This window comes from Myotis nattereri (genome assembly GCF_964212035.1).
Source record: "Myotis nattereri genome assembly, chromosome: 5".
In the NCBI taxonomy this organism is placed as follows: Eukaryota; Metazoa; Chordata; class Mammalia; order Chiroptera; family Vespertilionidae; genus Myotis; species Myotis nattereri.
Window position 1 is genome coordinate 80194996 of NC_138080.1, and position 25846 is coordinate 80220841.

General features: G+C 39.0%; 1 protein-coding gene across 1 annotated transcript in view; it reads left to right on the forward strand.

Annotated features, from left to right (window-relative positions):
• Window positions 1-25846, forward strand: part of KDM3B (lysine demethylase 3B) — a 62724-nt gene that overhangs the window by 14406 nt on the left and 22472 nt on the right. Inside the window, exons 2-9 of the mRNA XM_081090769.1 lie at window positions 3798-3965; window positions 8165-8278; window positions 9825-9930; window positions 13372-13496; window positions 15202-15276; window positions 17957-18556; window positions 22327-23563; window positions 24415-24616. Coding sequence (XP_080946895.1) covers window positions 3798-3965; window positions 8165-8278; window positions 9825-9930; window positions 13372-13496; window positions 15202-15276; window positions 17957-18556; window positions 22327-23563; window positions 24415-24616 — 2627 coding nt within the window. The remainder of the gene's footprint in view (window positions 1-3797; window positions 3966-8164; window positions 8279-9824; window positions 9931-13371; window positions 13497-15201; window positions 15277-17956; window positions 18557-22326; window positions 23564-24414; window positions 24617-25846) is intronic.

A 25846-nucleotide genomic window follows, 5' to 3' on the forward strand; every position in this document is an offset into this window, starting at 1 on the left:
ATACTCAGATGATGTATTATAGAATTGTATACTTGAAAACTATTTAATTAACTAATGTAACCCCAATACATTCAATAAAAATATTTTTTATAAAAAGAAAAAAGCTACTCTTTATTCCCCCTCCTTTCTAATCCATCTACACCTACTGCTAGCTAGCTGAGTTTTCCTATAACCAACTGCTCTGTTCATATCTTTACCTCAGTTTGACCTCTTTTTATGGCACTTGCATAAACACACTTAAACACATACACATCTCCCATTGGCAGCTGAATGAAGCCCAGTTTTGTTTATCCCAGTAGTCAAGATCTTTCCCATTGATTCTTAGTCTTTTTAGCCTCAGCTCCCTCTCCTCCCCCACAGTGTGCTGTAGCTCCTGGCCTCCTAGAACTTGCTGGGACTTTTTTTGGCTTCTGCACACCTGAAGTGATCTCTCCTGCCTCTGAACATCCCCCACACTGTATTTTATTTTATTTCTGTTTATCTGATGGCATATTTTCCCAAGTTATGCTTTGCCATTAACCAAACTGCTTTTGAATCCACTTACTTAATTTTCACAACCAGTATATGAGGTAATACAGGTGTGTCTTACCGCAAGGGAGGAAACCAAGACTTGAGGAGGGAAAAGTGACCTGCCCAAGTTTTGCAATTAATATAGAGTGGAGCCAAGACTCAAATCCAAGCCTCCTGGAACATAAACCCCAAGCTTTGTTCATTATGCTACTAACTACCTTTCTTAGTACCTGGGTCTGCACTTAAATACAACTCTTCTAGCTGCCTGCAAGCTACTTAAATTGTTTTATTCCTTTAGAACATATATATGTATATGTTATATTAAATACATTAATATATTAAATATAATGCAGTTCAGTGTTCTCTGTAAAAATCATGCTGCCCCTTTCTGAGCCTTATTTCCCCATCATGGTTTTTATTTTTTATTTTTTGCTTAACCTTCACGTGAGGATATTTTTTCCATTGCTTTTTAGAGAGTGAAAGGGTGGAAGTGGTGGGGGGGGAGGGGGGGAGACCGATGTGAGAGAGACACATCAACTGGTTGCCTCCCACAGGACCAGGGACAGGAGTAAACCTGCAACCCAGGTATGTGCCCTTGACCAGGAATCCAACCCCGACCCTTCAGAGTGCCAGCAGATGCTCTAACTATTGAGCATACCAACCAGGGCTTATTTTTTTAAGTAGAAGTGAAGCTTCTGTGGTATATTACAAATAATAAAACTACAACTTTACATAATGAATTTAATTTCTGGGATAACTTTTCAGCAATGCACTTCACAAGTATTTGCCTGTGAGAAAATTAAACCTTGCTAGACTACTGAGCAATGAATGGTTCCATACTTTTTAAATATAACTATCCTGAATTTGCATATAGTTGTAACTAATTTTTATGTTGACTGGATGACAACATATATACAAACAAAAGCTGTTTGGAACTCAGAAACAATTTTAATGGATTTGAATTTTATTCATTACATAATCATGTTTAAAAAGTAATAATACATACATGTACAGACCGCTAGTGTTCAGTCTGCAGGAAATGCTTTGTGCCCTTAATACCTACAGATCTTCCTGGTAATTCCATGGTTCCCAGTTGCGAGTCACTGCTGTGGGGATTCTGACATTGTCCTACATTACTCATTGTTGCCTTAGGAAACTTCATGTGAGAAAATTTTTTAAGTATATTTTTATTTATTTCAGAGAGGAAGGGAGAGGGAGAGATAGAAACATCAATGATGAGAATCATTGATTGGCTGCTTCCTGCACACCCCCTACTGGGAGCAACCTAGGCATGTGCCCTTGATCGGAATTGAACCCAGGACCCGTCAGTCTTTAGGCAGATGCTCTATCCACTGAGTCAAACCAGCTAGGGCCATGTGAGAAATTTCTTAAGAGAGCCAAGTGGGCCGAAACCGGTTTGGCTCAGTGGATGGAGCGTCGGCCTGCGGACTGAAGGGTCCCAGGTTCGATTCCGGTCAAGGGCATGTACCTGGGTTGCGGGCATATCCCCACTGGGAGATGTGCAGGAGGCAGCTGATCGATGTTTCTCTCTCATTGATGTTTCTAACTCTCTATCTCTCTTCCTTCCTCTCTGTAAAAAATCAATAAAATATATTTAAAAAAAAAAAAAAAAAAGAGAGCCAAGTGGTTGGGAAAGGGTTGCTTCCCTGAGTAATTGCTTTATGTTTTCCTTTAAGGCAATGAGAACTATGCAACTGACCTCTCCATTTTCAGATTGGCCTTTAAAAAGGAAGCTCAAAGCCAAATACATCACTCAATTATGTAACTGAATAGATCCTTATTGCCTGCTTAAGTTTTCCCTTTTTACACTTTGATAGTGACTTCCTGATGTAGTTTGCTTGGCCCTGATATTTAAATTTATGTTTTATCATTTTACTAGAGGCCCAATGCATGAAATTTGTGCAAGAGTAGGCCTTCCTTCCTCCGGCTCCTGGCACTGGCTTCCCTCTGGCACCCAGGACCTGGCTTCCCTCTGGCACCCAGGACCTGGCTTCCCTCTGGCACCCAGGACCTGGGCTTCCCTCGCACCCCGGCTTCTTCCGGAAGGCCGTCTGGTCTAATTAGCATATTACGCTTTTATTATTATTATAGATTGCATGTATTTGCCAAAAGCCAACTAAAATTCTTTGAAATGAGTGGAATATAAATAAATACTCTAGCCCTTCTTTTGTGACCAGGTATATTTTAGGCACTGGGCATATCTATTCTAAATAACAATACCTATATGCACATGTATTGCTCTTTATGCTGTGTTTGTTGAACATACTCAGAAGTCAGAATTTATATGGAAAAGCCAAACCTAAGCATACTATTTATTAGAAAACTATGGTTTCATTTAAAAAACACAGTAACTTGTAATGTGCTTAAGTATATCTCAAAAAGTGGAGTGTCTCTTCTGGGAGGAAGCAAAGCATCATTGTGATGACAGCATACCTCTGCTGGCAGATATGAGATCACATGGTATTTTAAAAATCCAGAACTAGGAGGGCAACTCCTCCGCCCCTCTGTTTATCCTTTTGAATTTTGTATCATATGCATATATCACCTGTTCAAAAAATTATTTAAGAAGTTCATGGTCACTTTAGAAGTGTAAAATGTTTTTTTCCTATCTATTAGATTATGAACTTCTTTTTTTTTTTTTTTTTTTATTTTATTTTATTTTATTTTTTTTTAAATATATTTTATTGATTTTTTTACAGAGAGGAAGGGAGAGGGATAGAGAGTTAGAAACATCGATGAGAGAGAAACATCGATCAGCCGCCTCCTGCACATCTCCCACTGGGGATATGCCCGCAACCCAGGTACATGCCCTTGACCGGAATCGAACCTGGGACCTTTCAGTCCGCAGGCCGACGCTCTAGCCACTGAGCCAAACCGGCTTTGGCAGATTATGAACTTCTTGAGAGCAGAAAATGTACTTGATTTCTCTTTGTATTCCTAGCACAGTGCCTTTATACATAGTAAGCCCTCCAGCTAGTGTACATAGATATGAATTGGAAACTAAGAGTTACAAATTTCATTAAGATTACAGCTAAAATTTACTAACTGTGGATAATTCATGCCTCCTTCATTCTGTTCCTGGTTTCAGAGTGAGGCTGAGACTACTAGCTACCTGGCTCTGAAGTAAGATTGGTTTTTATTGAAATCGATTAAAATAAAAACAAGTTAGTAGAATTTTTCCTAGTCAGTGTTCAAAATGGGGTTTATGTTTGTTTATATGTTACAGTGTGGGATTTTTCCAAACTTCTTTTTATCTCTTTTTGCAGATCTTTGTAGAATTTGATGGCTGTAACTGGAAGCAGCACTCCTGGGTTAAAGTTCATGCTGAAGAAGTTATTGTTCTTCTGTTGGAAGGCTCTCTAGTATGGGCACCCCGAAAGGATCCTGTCCTTGTCCAGGGCACTCGAGTCTCAATTGCACAGTGGCCAGCCCTGGTGAGTGACTTTATTGGCTAGGAATATATTTGGATTTTATTCTTATACTATGAACTATGGTTGAACTCTTTTGAATTTCCCAAACACCAAGTTTTGTCCTTAACATACTTTTATTCTGAAGTTACCAAAGCAAAAATTGGGAGACATGTTTTCTCCTGTGTCCTCTGAAAATTTGTATATTACACAATATTTTATATTTTTTGTTTCTCAATTTTTCATATCTTGTTCTTTTCTCATAGCAAGGCTGTGAAACAATGTTTATAATCCTTAAAATATACTTTTTCCATAGAAACTTTTTCCCCCAGCTTTGTTGAGATGTAATTGACATTTAACATTGTATAAGTGTACAACATGATTTGATATACAAATATATTCTGAAAAGATTACCACAGTGTTAATTAACATGTACATTGACTCACATTGTTACTTTTGTGTGTGTGTGGTAAGAACTTTTAAGATTTATTCTCTTTGAAACTCTAAAGTATACAATACAGTATTGTTATAGTTACCATGCTTACATTAGATTCCCAGAACTGATTCATCCTATAACTGAACTTTGTATCCTTTGATCACCTTTACCCATTTCTTCCACTCCCCCCAATCCTGGCAACCACCAGTCTACTTTCTATATCTATGAGTTCAGTTTTGTTTTGTTTTTAAGATTTTGCATAAGTGAGATCATATACTATTTGTCTTTCTCTCTCTCTGGTTTATTTCATTTAGCATAATGCCCTCAGGTTTCATCCCTGTTGTTGCAAATGGCAGGATTTTCTACTTTTTTATGGCTAATATTAGTTTGTATACACACACATTTTATTTATCCATTCATCCATCACTGGACACTTATGTTGTTTCATGTCTTGGCTATTGTAAATAATGCTGAAGTGAACATTGGGGTACAGAAATCTCTTTGAGATAGTGATCTAATTTCCTTCAGATACATACCCAGAAGAGGGGTTGCTGGATCATATGGTAGTTCTATTTTAAAAATTTAAAAAGTATATATTGGTAGTTTCTTTTCTTTTTTTAATAAATAAATGTTTTTGTTGATTTTTAGAGAAAGAGGAAGGGGGATGGGTAGAGAGAGAGAAACATCAATGAGGAAGAACATAATCTATCTACTGCCTCCTACACATCCCCTCCTGGGGATCTAGCTGGCAACCCGGGCATGTGCCCTGACTGGGATTCAAACCAGTGACCTCTTGGTTCCAGAGTTGACGCTCCACCACTGAGCCGCACTGGCCAGGATCTTTTATTTTTAATATATTTTTATTGATTTCATAGAAGGGAAGGGGGAGAGATAGAAATCATCATTGATAAGAGGGGATCATTGATTGGCTACCTCCTGCATTGCCTCCTCCTAGAAATCGAGCAGGCAACTCGTACATGTGTCCTGACCAGAATCAAACTGTGATCTGGTTCATGGGTCAATACTCAACCACTAAATACAGCTGGGCTACTTAAACACATTTGAGGAATCTCCATACTGCTCTCCTTAGTAGCTATACCTGTTTACATTCTTACCAACAGTACACAAGGGTTCCTTTTTCTCTACATCAAGCATGTCAAACTCAAAGGCTAACACGGGCCAAATAAACAAGGTTTAAGTTTATGTGGGCTGCAAAAAAACAAAAGCTTCAATTTTCATAGAAATGTAGGTTGATTTTGAGAGAGACATGCTGAATACAAAGGGCTGAAATAAATGAGTAATCAATAATATAAAATAATAGAACATTTTAATAAAAATTAATATTTTTTCTTGAACATTAACTTAACCAGACACTGAATAACTGCACAAATTAATAAGTGTAACGCAAATAAACCTATTTTTCTTGTTCTCAGAAAGCGAAATATTTCCTGTTGCGCACCAAACAAGTCAGTCCAAGACTAATGACGTGGCCATCGGCTGCTAAAATATTCACTGCTAGTATTAGTGGAGAGAAATGGTGCGCCTGCGCATAAGGGAAATGAATGCAACACGATTGTAGTAATCAGTCATTAGCGAACATTGTAGTTCGTTATTAATAATTATATATAACAGGATATTGTAAAAATTAGATTATGAAATTGGAATTAAAACATTTCTTACATACCTTTATATTGGCTGTGCTGCAAAAATATTCGTTGTGGGCCTCGAGTTTGACATGCTTGCTCTACATCCTTGCCAGCACTTATCTTTTATCTTTTTTTTTTTTTAATATATATTTTATTGATTTTTTACAGAGAGGAAGGGAGAGAGATAGAGAGTTAGAAACATCGATGAGAGAGAAACATCGACCAGCTGCCTCCTGCACATCCCCTACTGGGGATGTGCCCGCAACCCAGGTACATGCCCTCGACCGGAATCGAACCCGGGACCCCTCAGTCCGCAGGCCGACGCTCTATCCACTGAGCCAAACCGGTTTCGGCACTTATCTTTTATCTTGATGATAGCCATTCTGACTGGCTTGAGGTGATAGCTCATTGTGGTATCTGTTGGCCATTTGTATATCTTCTTTGGGGAAAATGTCTGTTCGGGTGATTTGCTCATTTTTAAATCAGATTTTTTTTTTTTTGCTATTGAGTTGTATATGAGTTTCTCTTTTATGTTTTAGATATTAACTCCTTATTACATACATGATTACAAATATTTTCTCCCATTTTTTATGTTGCCTTTTTATTTTGTTGGTCATTTGTGCTATACAGAGCTTTTTTAGTTTGATATAGTCACACTTGTTTATTTTCACTTTTTGTGCTTAAAGTTTGTTTTTATTATTAAGTTTTGATTTCTTAATTCAGACAAAATAGTGCTATAAAATTTAATTCTGAGAGTATCCGTTTGTATCAATCCTTGTTGGCAAAGTATTGGCATAAAAGGTTACTTTTTTATTTTTTTAATTGATTTTTTACAGAGAGGAAGGGAGAGGGATAGAGAGTTAGAAACTGGGGATGTGCCCACAACCAAGGTACATGCCCTTGACCCAAATCGAACCTGGGACCTTTCAGTCCGTAGGCCAATGCTCTATCCACTGAGCCAAACCGGTTAGGGCAAGGTTACATTTTTTTAAAAATCTAAAAACATAAATCAATTCTTCAGTTAACCAAATTAAATAATATTACAAACAAATATTTTTTACCTGTTGATAATATAATATCACTTGCTACACTGTCTTTTTTCATTTGTTTTTAAGGCCACTTTCCAATTGAACTTTTATTTATTTTTATGTTTTAAATATATTTTTAATGATTTCAGGTAGGAAGCGAGCGGGGAAGAGAGTTAGAAACCTCCATGATGAGAGAGAATCATTGATCAGCTGCCTCCTGCCCATCCCTACTGGGGATTGAGCCTGCAAGGCCGGGCATGTGTCCTTGGCTGGAATCGAACCTGGGACCCTTCAGTCCACAGGCCGACTTTCTATCCACTGAGCCAAACCGGCTAGGACCAATTGAACTTTTATTTTTATTTTTTTAAATATATTTTATTGATTTTTTTTATTTTTTTTAATATATTTTATTGATTTTTTACAGAGAGGAAGGGAGAGGGATAGAGAGTTAGAAACATCGATGAGAGAGAAACATCGATCAGCTGCCTCCTGCACACCCCCTACTGGGGATGTGCCCACAACCAAGGTACATGCCCTTGACCAGAATCGAACCTGGGACCCCTCAGTCCCCAGGCCGACGCTGTATCCACTGAGCCAAACCAGTCAGGGCCAATTGAACTTTTAGAAGAAGCTCAAACAGATATGGGTTCCTGGGTGACTTTGTAGGCTATTTATTTATGAAATAGTAATAGGAATTTGCTCATGCATATTTATACCAGTGATTATTTTTGAAATCTCACAAAGATTTTAAGAGTTCTAGAGATGATAATGGTGTAACTCTTTATTCTGGGAATTTAATGTTAAACTAGCCTTCTTGAAGCCAGGCTTTAAGATTAGTCAGATCCCTGGAGAAAATGAGGAATTTCTCATTCTTCTTTTCCTTTTTAGTTGTAAAGAGTATCAACCTAACTTTCTGCTCTAGTTTGCTTTCTATGATTATTTGAGGGCCAGATGCTAGGTTAGGAATGTTTCCAAGGACTTAGGCTTTAGTTTATCTATATTTATTAGTGTGAAAGATTTATTAATAATGGATATTTTCTCTAAAGTTAGAGATTTGGTTTAATTATTATTTTCTTTTCTAAGTTTTAATAAATTTCTTGTCATTGTACTTCGCAGACTTTCACTCCCTTAGTAGATAAACTCGGTTTGGGTTCTGTGGTTCCAGTTGAATACCTTCTGGATCGAGAGCTTCGTTTCCTGTCAGATACTAATGGGTTGCATCTGTTCCAGGTAATTAACACTTGCTCTAGTCCTAAACTTGTTTCTCTGCTTGTTAATTTCTTTGTTGGTTATAAATATGGTGTTTCCATTTTTCTTTTAGCATTGAAATAAAATATTTCCTTCCAATAATTCCCTGTGCCTTTTAGTGTTTTTCTGCTCCCTTAAAAAGTACATTTTTTAACTGAAGCTTCTTTCTTCTACACAACTCCACCCCACCCTTAAATCACTCAACACTTAAGACCACAGTTTTGCTTACTTTCTCAGAAGAGGCAGCTTCCCAGAAGTGGTTACTTCTATAACTTGAGTTTGAGGGGGTCTACACTTGTGTCAGTGGCATGGAAGCTGGGAGTTTGTGTTGATTCTGAGCAGCATTAAATATTGAAGACCTTAGGTATATCTTTAGTTACAAAGAAAAGGGATAAGTTAGTAGTTTAAACAAACTAACATCTGAGTTAGAGTTTAAAAATTTAGGGATGCTAATATTTATTTCTCATTAGTAAGAGTTACTGTCTGAAGATTAAAAATTAGGAGGCCTTATAATGACCAGCATAAACTGATGAACTAAAATAGATCCAGACACAGAAGCATTGAACAGACTGTCGAACCTCAGAAGGAAGGCAGGGGAGGATGGGAGTTGGGGGTGGGGTTGGGGGTGATCAACCAAAGGACTTGTATGCATGCATATAAACATAACAGACAGTAGAGGGGCAGGGACATGTGCTGGGGTGGGGGGAGGGGGAGTAGAGACATGTAATACTTTCAACAATAACGAATTTAAATTTAAAAAATAAAATAAAAATTAGAAGGCTTAGAAGAGTTTTGCTGTCTTATTGAGGCAGTTAAGAGAAATATTTTCTAAACTATATTCTGTGACATATTAATAATGATTTCTTTGTCAATATTTTTTTTCTCCCTCATTAAGGCTTCACTCTCTTATCAACCTTGCTTTATCCATCTTTTTAAAAAAATATATATTTTATTGATTTTTTACAGAGAGGAGGGAGAGGGATAAAGAGTTAGAAACATCGATGAGAGAGAAACATTGATCAGCTGCCTCCTGCACACTCCCTACTGAGGATATGCCCGCAACTAAGTTACATGCCCTTGACCCGAATTGAACCTGGGACCCTTCTGTCTACAGGCCAACACTCTATCCACTGAGCCAAACCGGTTAGGGCTATCCATCTTTTAATACTAGTGCTTATATGGGTAAGCACTTGGTAAATGTTGGATAAATATTAAAATAAGCAAAAAGATTTATATGCAAGAAAATGTTTTGTGGTCAAATAAGTATGAGAAATACTGACATAAACAGATTCTTTTCCTATGCCTTCTCAGAGCCTTTAATATGCTGTTATATATAGAAAGACATATAATATTTCCAAACCTAATTGATCTTAGCATCCTTATTTTCTACAGAGATCTCATAAGACTAGGGTTCTATAGAACATTCTTTGACAAGTCATACCCTCATGGGTATGATTTTTCTCATCTGGTTAGATATTATTGGTATTCATTTTAATATTCAGTTATTTTCTTCTCTTATCTTTACCAGATGGGAACAGAGAGCCAAAACCAGATTCTTTTGGAACATGCTGCACTGAGAGAAACAGTTAATGCTTTGATCAGTGACCAAAAGCTACAAGAGATATTTAGCCGAGGTAAGAACAGGTAGTCTTCTGTTCCTGAACTCTGAATCAAGTGTATGGTCACTGGCCAGGGCTGTAATACATAGTCTTGTTGTGATGTGAGTTTTGTTTTGTTGTTTCTTCTTTTCCTATGTGTGTTTTTTTAAGTATGTTTTTATTGGTTTCAGAGAGAGGGAGAAAGAGTGGGGGGGGGGAGAGAGTGAAACATCATTGATAAGAGAGAATCATCAATCAACCACGTCCTGCACACACCTGCAGGGGATCAAGTCCACAACTCTGGCATGTGTCTGACCAGATCGAACTGTGACTTCCTGGTTCATGGGTCAACCATTGAGCCACACTGGCTGAGCTATTTCTTCATTTCTTAAATATTATTATTAAGGACTAATCTTGTAGTAGACACAATGTTAAGGTACTGAGGATATAACCATGAGCTAGAGAATATCTCTGCTTTTCTTGAGCCTACTGTCTGTAAGGATCTCAAGGACTAAAGACTGTTGACACCAACAAATAACAACTTGGAGTGCAAGATATATTCATAAAGGAAGATGTCCACAGACTCATTCCCATTTGTTATAGGTGGCAGGAATGGCACAATGTGTCAAATCAGCAAAGTCAGACCAAACCTGGGTTCAGCAACCTCGGTAGTTGGGTTCTGGCTAGGAAAGAATTCATAGTAAAGACCAAAACTATAAGAGAACACTTACTTGGTAAATCACAGAAGTAAAAAAGTAATTCCTAGAAGAAATGGTTTTAGGAAACAAGTTATAGAGGTAAAGAAAGGGCCCTTGGAGCTTGGAGTGAAGAAGCTAATGGTAATGTACCTTGGGCAGGGATAGGGCGGGAGAAGGGAAAGGCAAGGGTGTGCTCCTGGAAGGGAGAGTGCCCTGGGTCCTCCATCCTAAGGGTTTTAAAGGTAGAGATTTTAGGGGAGGTTTCAGGAAAAGATCTTAATAGAATATTCAGCAGTTTTGGAATATTCTGTTTAGAAACCCTGTCCTTTCAGGGTTCTGGTCTACACTGGTTTGATTGGCCAACACCAGGGCAAGGGGTCCTTATTCAATGCAGCGGATCCTGGCTTCAGCAGTGGCTAGTTTTGTTGTTCATCTGGACCTGGAGCTAAAAATACAACTGAGGCATAGATATTATCTCTAAGGAGGAAAGGTCAGGGAGTCACCATGTGACTATGCATGGGGAGGACAAGTCACCCTGGGGGTGAGGTCCCACCCTACAGTTGATTGTCTGTTGCTAGGTACCTGTGGCTTTCCTCCCTGGTGACCTTCTATACCTGCCCCATCATCCTTGCTCTGCTCTTGTAACTACCTACAACACATTAACAGCATGTTATTTTTAAAAAAAATCAGTCAGGGCATGTGCTGGGGTTGTGTGCTTGATCCCAGTGTGGGGCATACAGGGTGGGGGTGGAGAGGATGTGGCCAATCAGTGATTCTCTCTCAACATTAATGTTTCTATCTCTCCTTTTCTCCCTTCCTTTCTGAAATCCTATATAATAAAACCCTAATATGCAAATTGACCGAACGGCAGAACAACCGGTTGCTATGAAGATGTGCACTGACCACCAGGGGGCAGATGCTCAACTCAGGAGCTGCCTCCTGGTGGTCAGTGTGCTCCCACAGGGGGAGTGCCACTCAGCCAGAAGCCGGGCTCAAGGCTGGCTAGTGCAGCGGCAGCAGTGGCGGGAGTCTCTCCCACCTCTGCAGCAGTGCTAAGGATGTCCAACTGCCAGCAGACATCCCCTGAAGGCTCCTGGACTGCAAAAGGGCACAGTCTGAGCTGAGCACCCCCCCTCCCCCGCCCCAGTGTACGAATCTGGTGCACCGGGCCTCTAGTCAATAATAAATAAATAAATATGAATGAAAACCAGAAAGAATTATTACTTTCTTCATGTTCAGATACAGATTTTGCCCAAGATTCTATACAAAGTGTAGACTGTTACTTCATTTATCTTTCCCTTCATGTTGTACATCAACTTCTTCCTTTCTGAACCTCATTATGATCATGATTTTCAGTGAAATAGTGTCCTTGGTTCTCTTTTATCAAACTAAATCTAAGTAGGTAAAGGAAGGCATAGGTACACAGGCCTATTTAGGGAAAAAGAGTATCAAGATAAAATGATGTTTAATAATCAAGGAAAGATATGGGGAAGAAAGAATGTGTGGAAAAATTGATAGCAGAGAGAAGAAAATCAAATGAACAGAATAAGAGATGGAGGTGTATATGAGTATGTATAGAAAAATTAAGGAAGCTTAATTATAGCTCAAAGATCACTTAAAGTAAGTAGTATTTAGCTATGTAGTCTCAAATGTATAAGATATGCAAGAGAGAGAATATATTTATCAGCTGGTAATGAGGGCCAGCTGATATTGCAGGGTAACATTACCAGCTGATAAAGTAATATACTTGAAACTCTGTGTTCCTAAGAAGACAGGTGCTATATTTGTCAGACTATTATTAGTGTAGAGGTTGGTAACCTCATAAATTGAACTCTCTACCTACTGTTATTGAAAGTCAGATAGTAGCATGTAAATGGTTATATATCATTCATATGATCACTTAACAAAATAGTACATTCAACTTATTGGCCTCCAACTTTTTTATATGTATGTGTCAGATCTGAGTACATTCTCATACTACCTGTAGTTTTTTATTTGTAAGTTTCCTTCCTCTTCCTTGTATTTTAGAATGGGGAGATTGAGATAAGGTAAAATCAGAGGCCTGGGAGATTCTAAGAAATTTTCTAAATAAACTAAAGTTACAAAGGTCACAGGGAAAACTGTGTTTTATTTTTCTTTGTTTGTTTTTGTTAATCCTCACCTGAGGATATATTTTTTTTTAATATATTTTATTGATTTTTTACAGAGAGGAAAGGAGAGGGATAGAGAATTAGAAACATCGATGAGAGAGAAACATCGATCAGCTGCCTCCTGCACATCTCCCACTGGGGATGTGCCCGCAACCAAGGTACATGCCCTTGACTGGAATCGAACCTGGGACTCTTCAGTCCACAGGCCGACACTCTAGCCACTGAGCCAAACTGGTCAAGGCCCGAGGATATTTTTCCATTGATTTTTAGGGATAGTGGAAGAGAGAGGGAAAGACAGAGAAAAACATTAATGTGAGAGAAAGACATCAATTAGTTGCCTCCTGCACACATCAACCAGGCCTAGGACGAAATATGTGCCCTTGACCAGAATCGAACCCAGAACCTTTAATCTGCAGGCTGACGCTCTGTCCAGTGAGCCAAACGGGCTAGGGCTATGTTTTATTTTTAAATTGCTGAGTATGGTAAATCTGAAATTGCTCATTCAACTCCATACAAGAAGACTAAAAGTGCCATATATCTACATTATATGGTTTTCCTTCTGCTTTTAGAAACAATTATGAAATATAGCATAGCCAAAAATATCTTATACTGACTCATCTCTCCATTAGGTCCCTACAGTGTTCAAGGTCACAGGGTCAAAGTATATCAGCCAGAAGGGGAAGAAAGTTGGCTCTATGGTATTGTAAACCATCAAGATTCCATTACTCGTCTTATGGATGTGTCTATAATTGAGGTAAGGCTTTGTGTTATGTGTTATTTCATCTTACAGGTGTAGGAAAAGGGAGCATCCTGAGTAAGAAGACTTGGGTTCCATATGTGGCTCTATTGCTTAATGACCGTATGACCTTGAGAAGAAAAGCTGTTCAACTTTCTTAACCTCGTTGTTCTCATATATAAATTAGAGTTAATTAGGCACCCCCTCCCTCCCCACTGATCTCCCAGCACTGTTGGGAAGTGAGATAATGTATTTGAAAATGTTTTAAAATCTGTAAAAACAATATACAAATGTGAAGTGCTATTATAATTTTATCATAAAGGTTAGTAGTAGTTAAAAATCTAGTTAGCATTTGGTTTTATAATACTTATGCCACTCTCCCTTAGATATTGCAAAAATTGTTTCTAATGAAGTAAACAGAGAAGCATAGCATCTAGAGCAGCGATTCTTAACCTGTGGGTCTCGACCCCTTTGGGGGTCCAACGACCCTTTCACAGGGGTCGCCTAAGACCATCGGAAAACATATATATAATTACATATTGTTTTTGTGATTAATCACTATGCTTTAATTATGTTCAGTTTGTAACAATGAAATTGGGGGTCACCACAACATGAGGAACTGTATTAAAGGGTCGCAGCATTAGGAAGGTTGAGAACCACTGATCTAGAGCAACCTGGAGAATTGTGTCAGAAAAGCACTAGATGAGTGTTTTGAAGCAAACAGATTTGTATTTATATACCTTTGAATTCGTTTCAGACTTGGCCTTGGCAGTCACGTGTAAATATAAGCATAATTATTTTATTTTTTTTGAGTTTAAAAAAAATTATTTTAATTTTCATTTAAAATTTTAAACAATATACATATATAAAGTAGATATTAAAAGCTATCCCCTCCCCTAGGCAAATATCACTACCCACAGTAGTAACCACCATTAACTGTTTGGTATATATTATATATTCTTCTATAATTTACTTTTGTTTACTTAATTGTAAGTTAACATCTTTCTGTGTAAATATATAGAAATCTGACTTGTTCTTTTAAAATAGATACATATTTAACTGGATGGATGTATCATGACTAACTTAGTTTAAAATTGATGGACATTTAAATCATTGACAGTATTTTCAATAATATATATAATGCCACAGTGAATATCCTTGAACATATATCATTGAACACTGTTTCACATTATTTATTGGGGTAAGTTCCCAGCTGTGGAATTGCTAGGTCAAAGTATATGTACATTAAATCTGACAGTGTCAAATTGGCCCCTTCCAAAAGCTTTTATTCTTTAATAGTAGAGTGGTGCTTTGAATGATTATTGGTTCTGAAGGTTTTTGGTTTCTCTAATGTACAGAATATGAAGGTTTTAGAATTTGAAATTAATATCTCTAAAAGAGACCCAAATGCTTAAAGCTTACCATAGTCCAGACTTTGTTTCAGATGCTATCTAGCAGTGAGTAAGATAGTAAAGATCGTGCTCGCTTCGGCAGCACATATACTAAAATTGGAACGATACAGAGAAGATTAGCATGGCCAAATTAAAAAAAAAAAAAAAAGATAGTAAAGATCCCTGCTCTGGTAGAGCTTTTATTCTACCAGAGTAGAAATACAAAGATAATTACATAGATTAGAAAAATACGTTATTGTGTTCTGGGTAGACAATGTATTAAATCTTTTCCTTTCTTTTTCATATGACCTGTTATCCTGCTCCTACCGTAGAGTGGTGAGATCAAGTCTGTAGATCCCAGACTGATTCATGTGATGCTGACGGATAATTCAACGCCTCAGAACGAGGTACAGTAATAGACTGTCTCTGAGCAGACTCATGGCCTTGCATTATGTTATTATGTAGATTTCTTATATGTGTATTGTCCATGGATACCCTTTGGACTTCAGCTCTGGCCACTGTACATTTCTTTTTTTTTTTTTTTCATGGTCTTGCCTAGTTAAGGAAGAATAGTTTCAAGAAAAAGACCTAGTCTGAGCAAACTCTTTTAATCATGGCCAGGTTGCCTAGCCGTTTTGAACTCCATAGCCTAACTATTTCTTCTTATATTCTTCCAGAACAGGTATATTTGAAAGATACAGTAGACAGTTAAAGCTATAATAAGATACAGTAGACAGTTAAAGCTATAATAAGCAGAATATAAAGTAACATTCATGACCTACCCAATAATAAGAAATGGAAGAGAAGTTACATCCTCTTTTTCTTTCCATTAGGTGGTATTGAGCTCCAAAAGAGTCTGATTTTCCTTATCCCAAGAAGGTCAAATAAAACAGGTGCCTAGTTCAGTGCTCAGCACACAGTGGATGACTCTATAATTACTATGAACCAGACAAACTCTTGGTTCATTCAAAATTATCATAGTCCAAAAAACATACATTTTAAATCAGTGCCTGAACCAATCAAGGAATTCTGTACAATTTCCCTTCAGTAAAATATTGACTAGGATGGCCAGCTGTCCAAATATTCCTCATAGTCTCTTAGCACCTCTGTAATATTGCTATCTTGGCCACTCATGCTAAATATAGTTCTTCCTCATCTTCTTTATTCAGTCATTTTTTACTTCATAAAATAAGATGAGGGTAGGAAAAGAAAAATCAGGGTTAAATTTAATGGCTCTTTACAACATATAATATTGCCACAAATTGGATAAGTCTCTTGACTTTGTTTACATGGCTGAAAACACCTATTACTTTTATGGTATATTGGGCCCCTTTTTTATTCCCTTCCTTATTTCATTTATTCGATTATTATGTGCCAGGTACTGTTCAATTGGTTAGATATGTAGCTGGGGAGTACTGGTTTCATGTGAGTAGCTCACTGTAAGGAGGACATATAAAAGTTGTTGCTCAGGGATGTTGCTGTGAGCCAGGCTCTGTAAGTTGGCGGTTTTCAGCAATAGATGTTGATTCTTTCCTTTTCAGCTTTGCCATGATGTGACTATCTTCTTAGCTAGCAAAGAATAATTATTATTGACAGTTCTGCCAAGTTTTACAGTAATCATCCTTAGAGATCCACCTCATATCTTGAATGAGTAAGCAAGAAAGCAGAAATTTCACTGATCATACTTCTGTGGTTTACAACAATGAAAACTGGGTGGTGGTAGAGGTTGAAGAAGGGCTAAACAAGTTTTAAAAGGACCAAATGAAAACAATTTCTAGCAAACAGAAACAGTTCTTAAATGAAAGATTTAGAAACTTAGATTAATATTACCAGAAGTATGGGGAAAACAGAAAGAAATCTTGGGCTTTGGTTAAGAATTGTAGAAGGAAATTAAAGGAGAAAAAATGGAAATGAAGGCAGAGAAGGAAAGAAGGAGGGAGGGAGGGAGGGAGGGAGGGAGGGAGGGAAGGGGAAAAATACAGAACTAGAACTGACTAAAGAAATATAAAATTTGAAAAAGTTTGTTATAACACCTATAATAATGATTACAACAAAAATACAGATCTGCACAAAGAATCTATAAATATTTAATGGCAATAAGAGTAGATTTATTCTTAGATAATGCTAATAGCTAAATAACTGTGTGTTACTAGCTTATTGCCACCCTAGCAAATGTTATCTCTGAATTAAACTATCTGAATAAAGCTAAAATGAATACCTGCTTCTTGGTGGGATACCAGTCTAAGAATGTTTCAGATACAAGCCTTTGCTGCACAAAGGTTGCTTATAAGAATGTTAGCTGTGTCCCAGGCCCCCTTCCCTTTGTCCTTCTCAGAGAAGACAATAGGAATTGCCCCTTCTAACCTGTATCTTTTAAGGTTATCCGGCCTCTCAAGTAAAGCACAAGTAAGAGTTCATGAGCTAGGCTGAAATTATTGAAAGAGCTAAGAAAGAGATTTGACTGTTTGGTCTATGGTAGCGTGCCTTTTTCCCTTTCTTCTGTCTAATGCTTTGAAATAAGATTTGGAGATTGCATCTTTTTAAAGTCTGTAAGAGTAATCCAAACCTGCCTCTGTTGGGATCACTTTTCCTTTGGTCACAGACTCACAAATGTCGGTTTTCCTATTGCCACCAGTTTTTAGTGACTTCTGGAGGAAGTGATTTTATATTTCAGTATTTGAAATGCCAGTTTCTGTCAAACAAGGAGTTAAGTATGGAATAAAGCTGATTTTTTCATCAAGGGGCAAATGAGCTCCCAGGTTAGCTTTGGCAGTCTATTTTGTAAAAGAAATTCCACAGATATTTAAAACCTTCCTTCATTTGAGGAAGTATTGCATTTTATTTAAGGGAAGGTTTGCCAAGTGAGTTAATCTCTAGTGACCATTATCTTGTGTATGTGTGTGTAAATCGAGTCACAGGAAGACTGAGCTTCTGACACAGGGAATGTCTTCGAGCTGGCATTGGAACTTGGTAGTCTGTGCCTGCTTTGATTTTTTTGCTTCTAGAGATGGGAAAGACTAATGGTTTATGGTTTTCACAAGATGGAAAATCCCTTGTAATAAATCTTCTTTGAATTTTGTTTTGTAGGGGGGTACGTTAAAAGCAGTAAAGTCTTCCAAAGGAAAGAAGAAGAGAGAGAGCATAGAGGGGAAAGATGGCCGGAGGAGAAAAAGTGCTTCGGACTCTGGGTGTGACTCTGCATCAAAGAAATTAAAAGGAGACAGGGGTGAAGTAGACAGTAATGGGAGCGATGGAGGTGAGGCGAGCCGAGGGCCCTGGAAAGGAGGGAATGCCAGTGGAGAGCCAGGGCTGGATCAGAGAACCAAGCCACCACCGACTACATTTGTCCCCCAGATTAACCGCAACATTCGCTTTGCCACTTACACCAAAGAAAACGGCAGGACTCTGGTGGTGCAGGATGAACCTGTAGGTGGGGACACAACTGCACCTTTTACTCCATATCCTACAGCCCCAGGGCAGACACCTTTGGCCCCAGAGGCGGGTGGAGCTGAAAGCAAAGAGGCAGGAAAAACACTGGAACAAGTTGGTCAGGGCCTGGTGGCTTCAGCAGCTATGGTCACTACCGCCAGCTCTACCCCAACCACGGTGAGGATCTCAGACACTGGCCTTGCAGCAGGGACTGGGCCGGAAAAGCAGAAAGGCAGCTGGTCGCAGGCCCCAGGAGAGGTGAGTTGTTTCAGAGGCAGATTTGCAAGACTTGGTTTCATTCTTCCACTCTTTATTTCTTGGTAACACATTAAAAGGCATCTCAAATGCTAGAGGGAAGGAGTATATCTAAGATGTGCTTAAATTAAACACTGTGGATGGACCTTTACTGCTCATTGGACAAATGTATATATTTTAATAATTTTATTAGCTCTTAAAAGTCACCTGAACAATTAGGCTAATCAAAACTGATTGCAACCCAATTTAATGATATATTAAGATAGATATTTAAAAAATATATTTTATTGATTTTTTACAGAGAGGAAGGGAGAGAGATAGAGAGTTAGAAACATCAACGAGAGAGAAACATCGATCAGCTGCCTTCTGCACATCTCCTACTGGGGATGTGCCTGCAACCCAGGTACATGCCCTTGACCGGAATCGAACCTGGGACCTATCAGTCCGCAGGCCGACGCTCTATCCACTGAGCCAAACCGGTTTCGGCTAAGATAGATTTTTAATTCAGTTATCTTTTTATTTCACATAGTGGTTGAACTGCCACCAGGCATGTGAGAGGCAAGGTTAACGAATTACAGTGTTGGTAATAGTGGCACTATAATTAAGGCTATGTGAAAGCCACTATTACCAACCCATGTTTTCAGTTTATCATTTTCTATATTTTCCCTTGAAGTTGGGCTTCTTTCCCATGATTAGATATGGTCATAAAATTATCTTTTCCTAACTTAATCTATTATTTTTGTTTTTATTATTTATTGATTTGAGAGAGAGAACATTGATTTGTTGTTCCCTTTACCTATGTGTTCATTGGTTGATTCTTGCATGTGCGCTGACTGGGGATCAAACCCATAAACTTGGCATATCAGGATGATGCTCTAACCAATTGAGCTACATGGCCAGGCCTGGCTTAATCTTTTAAAGTCTAATCTGGAAAATTTGATGGAATTAATCACAGTATCCAGTTTACTTTTTTCTTTTAAATCCTCACCCAAGGATATGTTTTTTCATTGATTCTAGTGAGGAAGGAGAGGGAGAGAGTAAGAAACATCCATGTGAGAGAGAAATATTGATTGGTGGCCTCCCTTACGTGCCATCCCCAAACAGGGACCAAACCTGAAACCCCGGGTATATGGCCTGACTGAGAATCAAACCTGAGACTTTGGTGCACAGGATGACACTCCAACCAACTGAGTCACACTGGCCAGGGCTACTATTTTCTTACAAAATGGAACTTTTGTTAAATATAAATTAACATTAAGTTGGCTCCCAAATCAAATTTGAGGCAATATTAAAAACAGTTCTTACAATCTTTGGACTCCTATTTTGGTCACCAAAGTATGATTTATGATTCTAGTCATAGTTTTTTCAAGCTGGAAGTATGAAATACTAAGATACTAAATAATTTTTTAAAATTATGTATAGGGAACTACTGTGTGCTAAGTACCATATATTATAAACAAAGAATTGAAATCCCTGTTTGAAGGAGCTCACATCCTAAAATGGAATAATTTTAGGTATAACAATGCCAGATAAAACATAGCATAAACATTTCATCTGATTTCTTCCTCTCCCTAGAAAATGCAATTTGTTAATCCCTAGTGTGCAGGGATGAGGAAGGAGATGAAATGTCCAGGCAGACTGTAAATGCAAATTTTACACTGTTCATGGTTTGTCCTTTATTAAATGACCAGCATTCCCAAGAGAACTAGGTGAGGATCTCTATGTGGATTTCTAGATTTTATATCATCATATTGCCCAAATTAATTAAAATGAATTCCATGTCAAAGGCAGTGTGGAAAAAAATGGGGAGTTGCAAAATAGACCAAATTTTACATGCTACAAGAAGAGCTCCATGGAGTGCTGTTATACTTAAAAGAGTAGCAAAACTTAATAGATGAAATGTGGATTCTAAACAGGTTGGAGAAATTTCTGTGGCTACATCAGTAATTTTGCTAAGGTGTCAGCCTAGGTATTCTCCTTGGGGTAGGATTTTAAAATACAGAAAGGGATGTTTCCATTATGATGTTAAATCTAAAATACGGACACAACCTCATCCAAAAAATTTCTTGCCCTTAAAATTGAGTTGAAATCAGCTTGTCATCAGTTTAGTATAAGAAAAGGATTTGGAATTTAATCACTTGAAGGAAAATAAGCCCCATCCAAATTGTTCTTCATTCATGTGTGTATTTATTTTTAAAGGGTAACTTTAGTAGTGAAACCTGAGCTACCCATGCTGGTTCCTTGCAGTCATGCAGGTGTCAAGGCTCCTAGCCAAATCCTGCAAGTGAAGCAACTGCAACGCCTCAGTGCTGCGTCTGTCTATTCTTTTCTTTTTAGTTGGAGCGGGTTTAAGTCAACGGTTGTTGGTTAGTGGAAAAGAAAAGAAAACAGAATTATGAACCCTAAAATGCCCTGAAACTGTCTCTATAGCAAATGTCAAAGGAGGGCAAACCATGGGAGCCTGCCTGTTCTCTTGCCTCTGTGCCACCCTCAAGGAAAGTCCTAATGTAAACTTCTCTTGAATATTTAAAGAATGCTTTAAGTAAATTGAAACTCCCTTTTTTTTTTTTTTTTTACAGAGCCCTTTCCTATCTGGAACATTTAAAAAATTGTGATAAGTAACATATAACAAAACTTACCATTTTAACCATTTAAAGTATATAGTACTGTGGCATTTAGTATTTCCACAATGCTGTGTACCCACGACCACTATCTAGTTCCAGAAATTTTCATTACCCCAAAAGGAAGCATCATATTTATTAAGCTGTCATGGAATAATTTATTTCCAGCGTTTTAAAGTGAATGTTTAGGGTTATCATCATCTACTACTGCGATTTGTTAGTCAAGTACTAGGATCTGGGTTTTATTCAGTTAAAAAGTATTACAAAAGTGCTCATACCTACCTATGGATATTTCTGTGTATGTAAATGGATGTGTAATATATATGAAAGTGATCCTACTTCCTTTATGCACACGCAAAAGGAAAGTATTTTTTTATTGTCCAATTTGTTATGCTGAATGCGTTTGTTTGGTGGGCATATCAGAATCTTTTACTTTTCCTGGTTGGAGACTTGTTAGATCCTAATGATAACACAAGTTTTCAATAATCAGTGTGCTCTTTTTAATTTAGTGTCTTTAGGTTTAACTTTAATTGAAGCAGATAGTCAACTTTCAGGTTGACTTAAACCCATAAATAAATGGCTAATTTCTAAAAGGGTCCATCTTCAGGAGTTTCAGACTAAATAAAAGAATACTTTTCCTTAATGTACAATGGGCTTGTTAAGGGGCTGAAGTCACTTTTGTAAGATAAAAAATTTGTAATAGTTTAAATAAATTAAAACTTTAACAATAGCCTAAGGTCATTGAGGTAGATTAGTATTACATGGTCACTTGGTATGTTTTAAAGTAAAAGCTGATGTGTGTTCAGGAATCCTTTTCACCAATTCCCTGGTAGAGTCATTGTTTCCAAATAGATACCAAGAAGACTACACAGACTCCTAGTGCCATGACAACCAAATGGCTGACAACCAAGAGAACGGAAGGATGAATGACATCTTCCTATCTCTAGCTTACCTTGCTAAAGATTTCCTCTGTGTGGTCTATGGCAGGTTTCTTCCCTAATGCTGATGAAATCTAGTTGTAAGAGCAGTTTTCATGGAATTGTAGGAAAGAAAAGTTGATTGACTCAAGGAATGTTGGCCTAGGTCTAAGAAAGAGATCATGAGGTTGTCAAGAGGAGTCAACATCACTAACTCCGGCTATCTTCTTTTCAGAATTCAAGAAATTCAGTCCTGGCCTCTTCTGGATTTGGAGCTTCTCTCCCAAGTTTATCACAACCTTTGACTTTTGGAAGTGGAAGGAGCCAGTCCAATGGGGTTCTAGCCACGGAGAACAAAACTTTGGGCTTCTCTTTTGGCAGTAGCTCTGCGCCAGAGTCTCAGAAAGACTCTGATCTCTCCAAAAACTTGTTTTTTCAATGCATGCCCCAAACTTTACCAACCAGTAACTACTTCAGTACCGTTTCAGAGAGTTTGGCTGATGATTCCTCCAGTCGAGACTCATTCAAACAAAGCCTTGAGAGCCTGTGTAAAGGCAGATCCACGCTTGGAGCAGACACTAAATCAGGCTCTAAGGCTGGCTCTGTGGACCAGAAAGTGCCTACAGAGTCCATGCCCACCCTCACACCAGCCTTCCCACGGAGCCTCCTCAATGCCCGCACCCCAGAGAGTCATGAAAATCTATTTTTACAGCCCCCTAAACTGTCCCGGGAAGAGCCCTCTAACCCTTTCTTGGCATTTGTGGAGAAAGTTGAACATAGCCCTTTCAGCGGCTTTGCATCTCAGGCATCATCAGGTAGCTCTTCCTCTGCTACCACTGTCACCTCCAAGGCAGCACCCACCTGGCCCGAGTCTCACTCCTCTTCAGATTCAGCATCTTTAGCAAAGAAGAAAACCCTCTTCATCACAACTGACTCCTCCAAACTGGTGTCTGGTGTTCTGGGCTCAGCTCTTACCACTGGGGGTCCAAGCCTCTCTGCTATGGGAAATGGCCGCTCCAGTTCACCCACCAGCAGCCTCACCCAGCCCATTGAGATGCCTACTCTCTCCTCCAGCCCCACAGAGGAGAGACCAACTGTGGGGCCTGGGCAGCAGGACAATCCCCTCCTCAAAACCTTTAGTAACGTCTTTGGCAGGCACTCAGGCAGCTTTCTGTCCTCCCCAGCAGATTTTTCACAGGAGAACAAAGCTCCTTTTGAAGCTGTGAAAAGGTTCTCACTGGATGAGCGAAGCTTGGCTTGCAGACAGGACTCAGACTCCAGCACCAACAGTGACCTGTCAGATTTGAGCGACTCTGAGGAGCAGCTGCAGGCCAAGACTGGCCTGAAGGGGATTCCAGAGCACCTGATGGGGAAGCTGGGCCCCAATGGGGAACGCAGTGCTGAGCTGTTGCTGGGCAAAGGCAAAGGGAAGCAGGCCCCCAAGGGCCGGCCTCGGACTGCACCCCTGAAAGGTGATCCTGCTGGGGCTATACAGCGGCTTGGCTTTGGCACTAGCCTTGAATGCCTGTTGTGCTCTTGGGTAGCAGAGACCCTCCCTTTGATGGAAAGTTCTATAACCTCATAAAATTACATAGCCAAGAGGGCCTAACAAAGGTCCCTCACTAGACCTGTTTCAGGGCAGGATTGCATGTAAATCAGCACTGGAAGAGGGGTATCTGTTAGTATAATGATAGTCCCATAAAGGAAGTCCTTGACCTTCCTTAGTAGTCTCTTTGTTCAGGAACTCTTTCCTGGTGTTTTTCTCATCCTTTTCTGCTCTCCTTTGGCCCATTCTCTCTACTCACCCCTCACTTTGCTTCTCTCTGACACATATGTAAGGTTTTAATGTCATTTTTAAAAGCCATTAAATCCTGTGGTATGAAGTTATGGTCCAGAAGTGTGTAAGAGCTGATGGTAAAAAACAAGGAAGTCTGGTAGTAAAAGTAGCTGTTGTCATTAGGAATTGGTATCCCATGGGAGCTCAATTAGAAGACTTCTTGATTAGAATAGTCATATCCCTAGGGGCCAGAGACAGGTGGTGGCTACCTTCTGCCTTCTTGAGTTTTCCTCCTTCATGACCAGAGTTTTTTTACTATAATAAAGTACTTCCTTCAAATTCTCCATGGTCCTTAGCCCCCAGGTGAAGCCTTTTTGCTCCCTCTGCTCCCTTTCTGTCAAGGATGAACCTGACGGGCACATGCCCAAACGGTGTAAAGAGGAGTGGTCGAGGTTGGTACAAGTATCTGTCCACAAAAGGATCATGTTATTGAGTCTCATTTATACCTGTCACAGCCAACCATTTCTTCTTTCCCCCCTGCCACAGTGGGCCAGTCAGTGCTGAAAGATGTAAGCAAGGTGAAGAAGCTGAAGCAGTCCGGGGAGCCCTTCCTGCAGGATGGGTCGTGCATCAACGTAGCCCCTCACCTGCACAAGTGCCGTGAGTGCCGCCTGGAGCGGTATCGGAAGTTTAAGGAACAGGAGCAAGATGATTCCACTGTGGCTTGCCGCTTCTTTCACTTCCGGAGGTACCCAGACTTCTCTCTTTGTCTCTTCCCCAGTCTCCATTAGTGAAACATAATTCCCACTGTTTTTCTGAGTCTGTAAGTATGTGTTGCCATCTTTCTCTTTGTTTTCCTTACCCCTTACTCTCAAGTGCGTGCTGAGGCTCTGCCACAGTAACTGCTTAGTTTGGATTGTGAAATGACATGTAGCCTTGTCCTTAGAGAACTGAAGTTGAACAGTCTCCGCTGCCAGCCCCTGACCTATGTTGAGTTATTCCTAATTTGGGTTCCACTTGAAACCAGTGGTATACACAGAACTCAATTTTGGATTATGAATCTGCCTAGCCACTTACTCCCCTCTTCAGTGCTAGAGTAACTTGAGTTCCCTAGAAAGGAGGAGAAGTAAGATTAGGAGATGATGTGAATTATCTTTGAAATAGAGAAAACTGATGAAAATCCTAGGAATATCCCCTGCTCTTACCAAACAAAACCTTATTAATCACTTCTGCCTAATAGAAGGGGAATTTCTTATAAATAATCTTTCAAGAAGCTTTAATTTTTTTTTAAGAAGCTTTAATTTTTAAAATAAAGAAATCTAAATAATTTATCCACTTGGTGTGGATTCACTTATTCAACAAATGTTTATTGAACACATAATGTGTACTAGTCGTTGTTCTGGGCACTGAGGATTCAGCAGTGCACAAAACCTTCAAATTTTAGCCTTTGAGAGGTTTGTATTGTAGTTGGAGAGGCAGACAGTAAATAAGAAAAAAGCTTAAATATATGGTATGTCAGCTGGTACTAACTATGAAAAAAATAAGGGAAAGAGGATTGAAGTGTGGGGAGGCTAGATAGGATGATTTGAGGAAGTGTGGAAGTGAGCCGCACATTTTCCTGGGAGACTAGTATTCCAGGTAGAGGGCATAACAAGAGCAACTGTCCTGAGGCTGGAGTATATATACCTGGTATGTTTATGGAGGTAGGGTGACTAAAATAGAGTAAGCCAGGGAGGAAAAGAGTTGAGGTTAAAGAGTTAATGATAACCCTGGCAAGTGTGGCTCAGTTGATTGGAGCTTTCTCCTGAACACCAGAAGATCGTGGGTTCAGTTCCCAGTCTGGGCACATGCCTTGGTTGTTGGGTCTATCCCTCTCGTGGCACATGGGGAGGCCACTGATCCATGTATCTCTCGTAGAGATGTTTTGATGTTTCTCTCTCTTTCTCTTTCCTTTCCTCCCTTTCTAAATAAAACAATA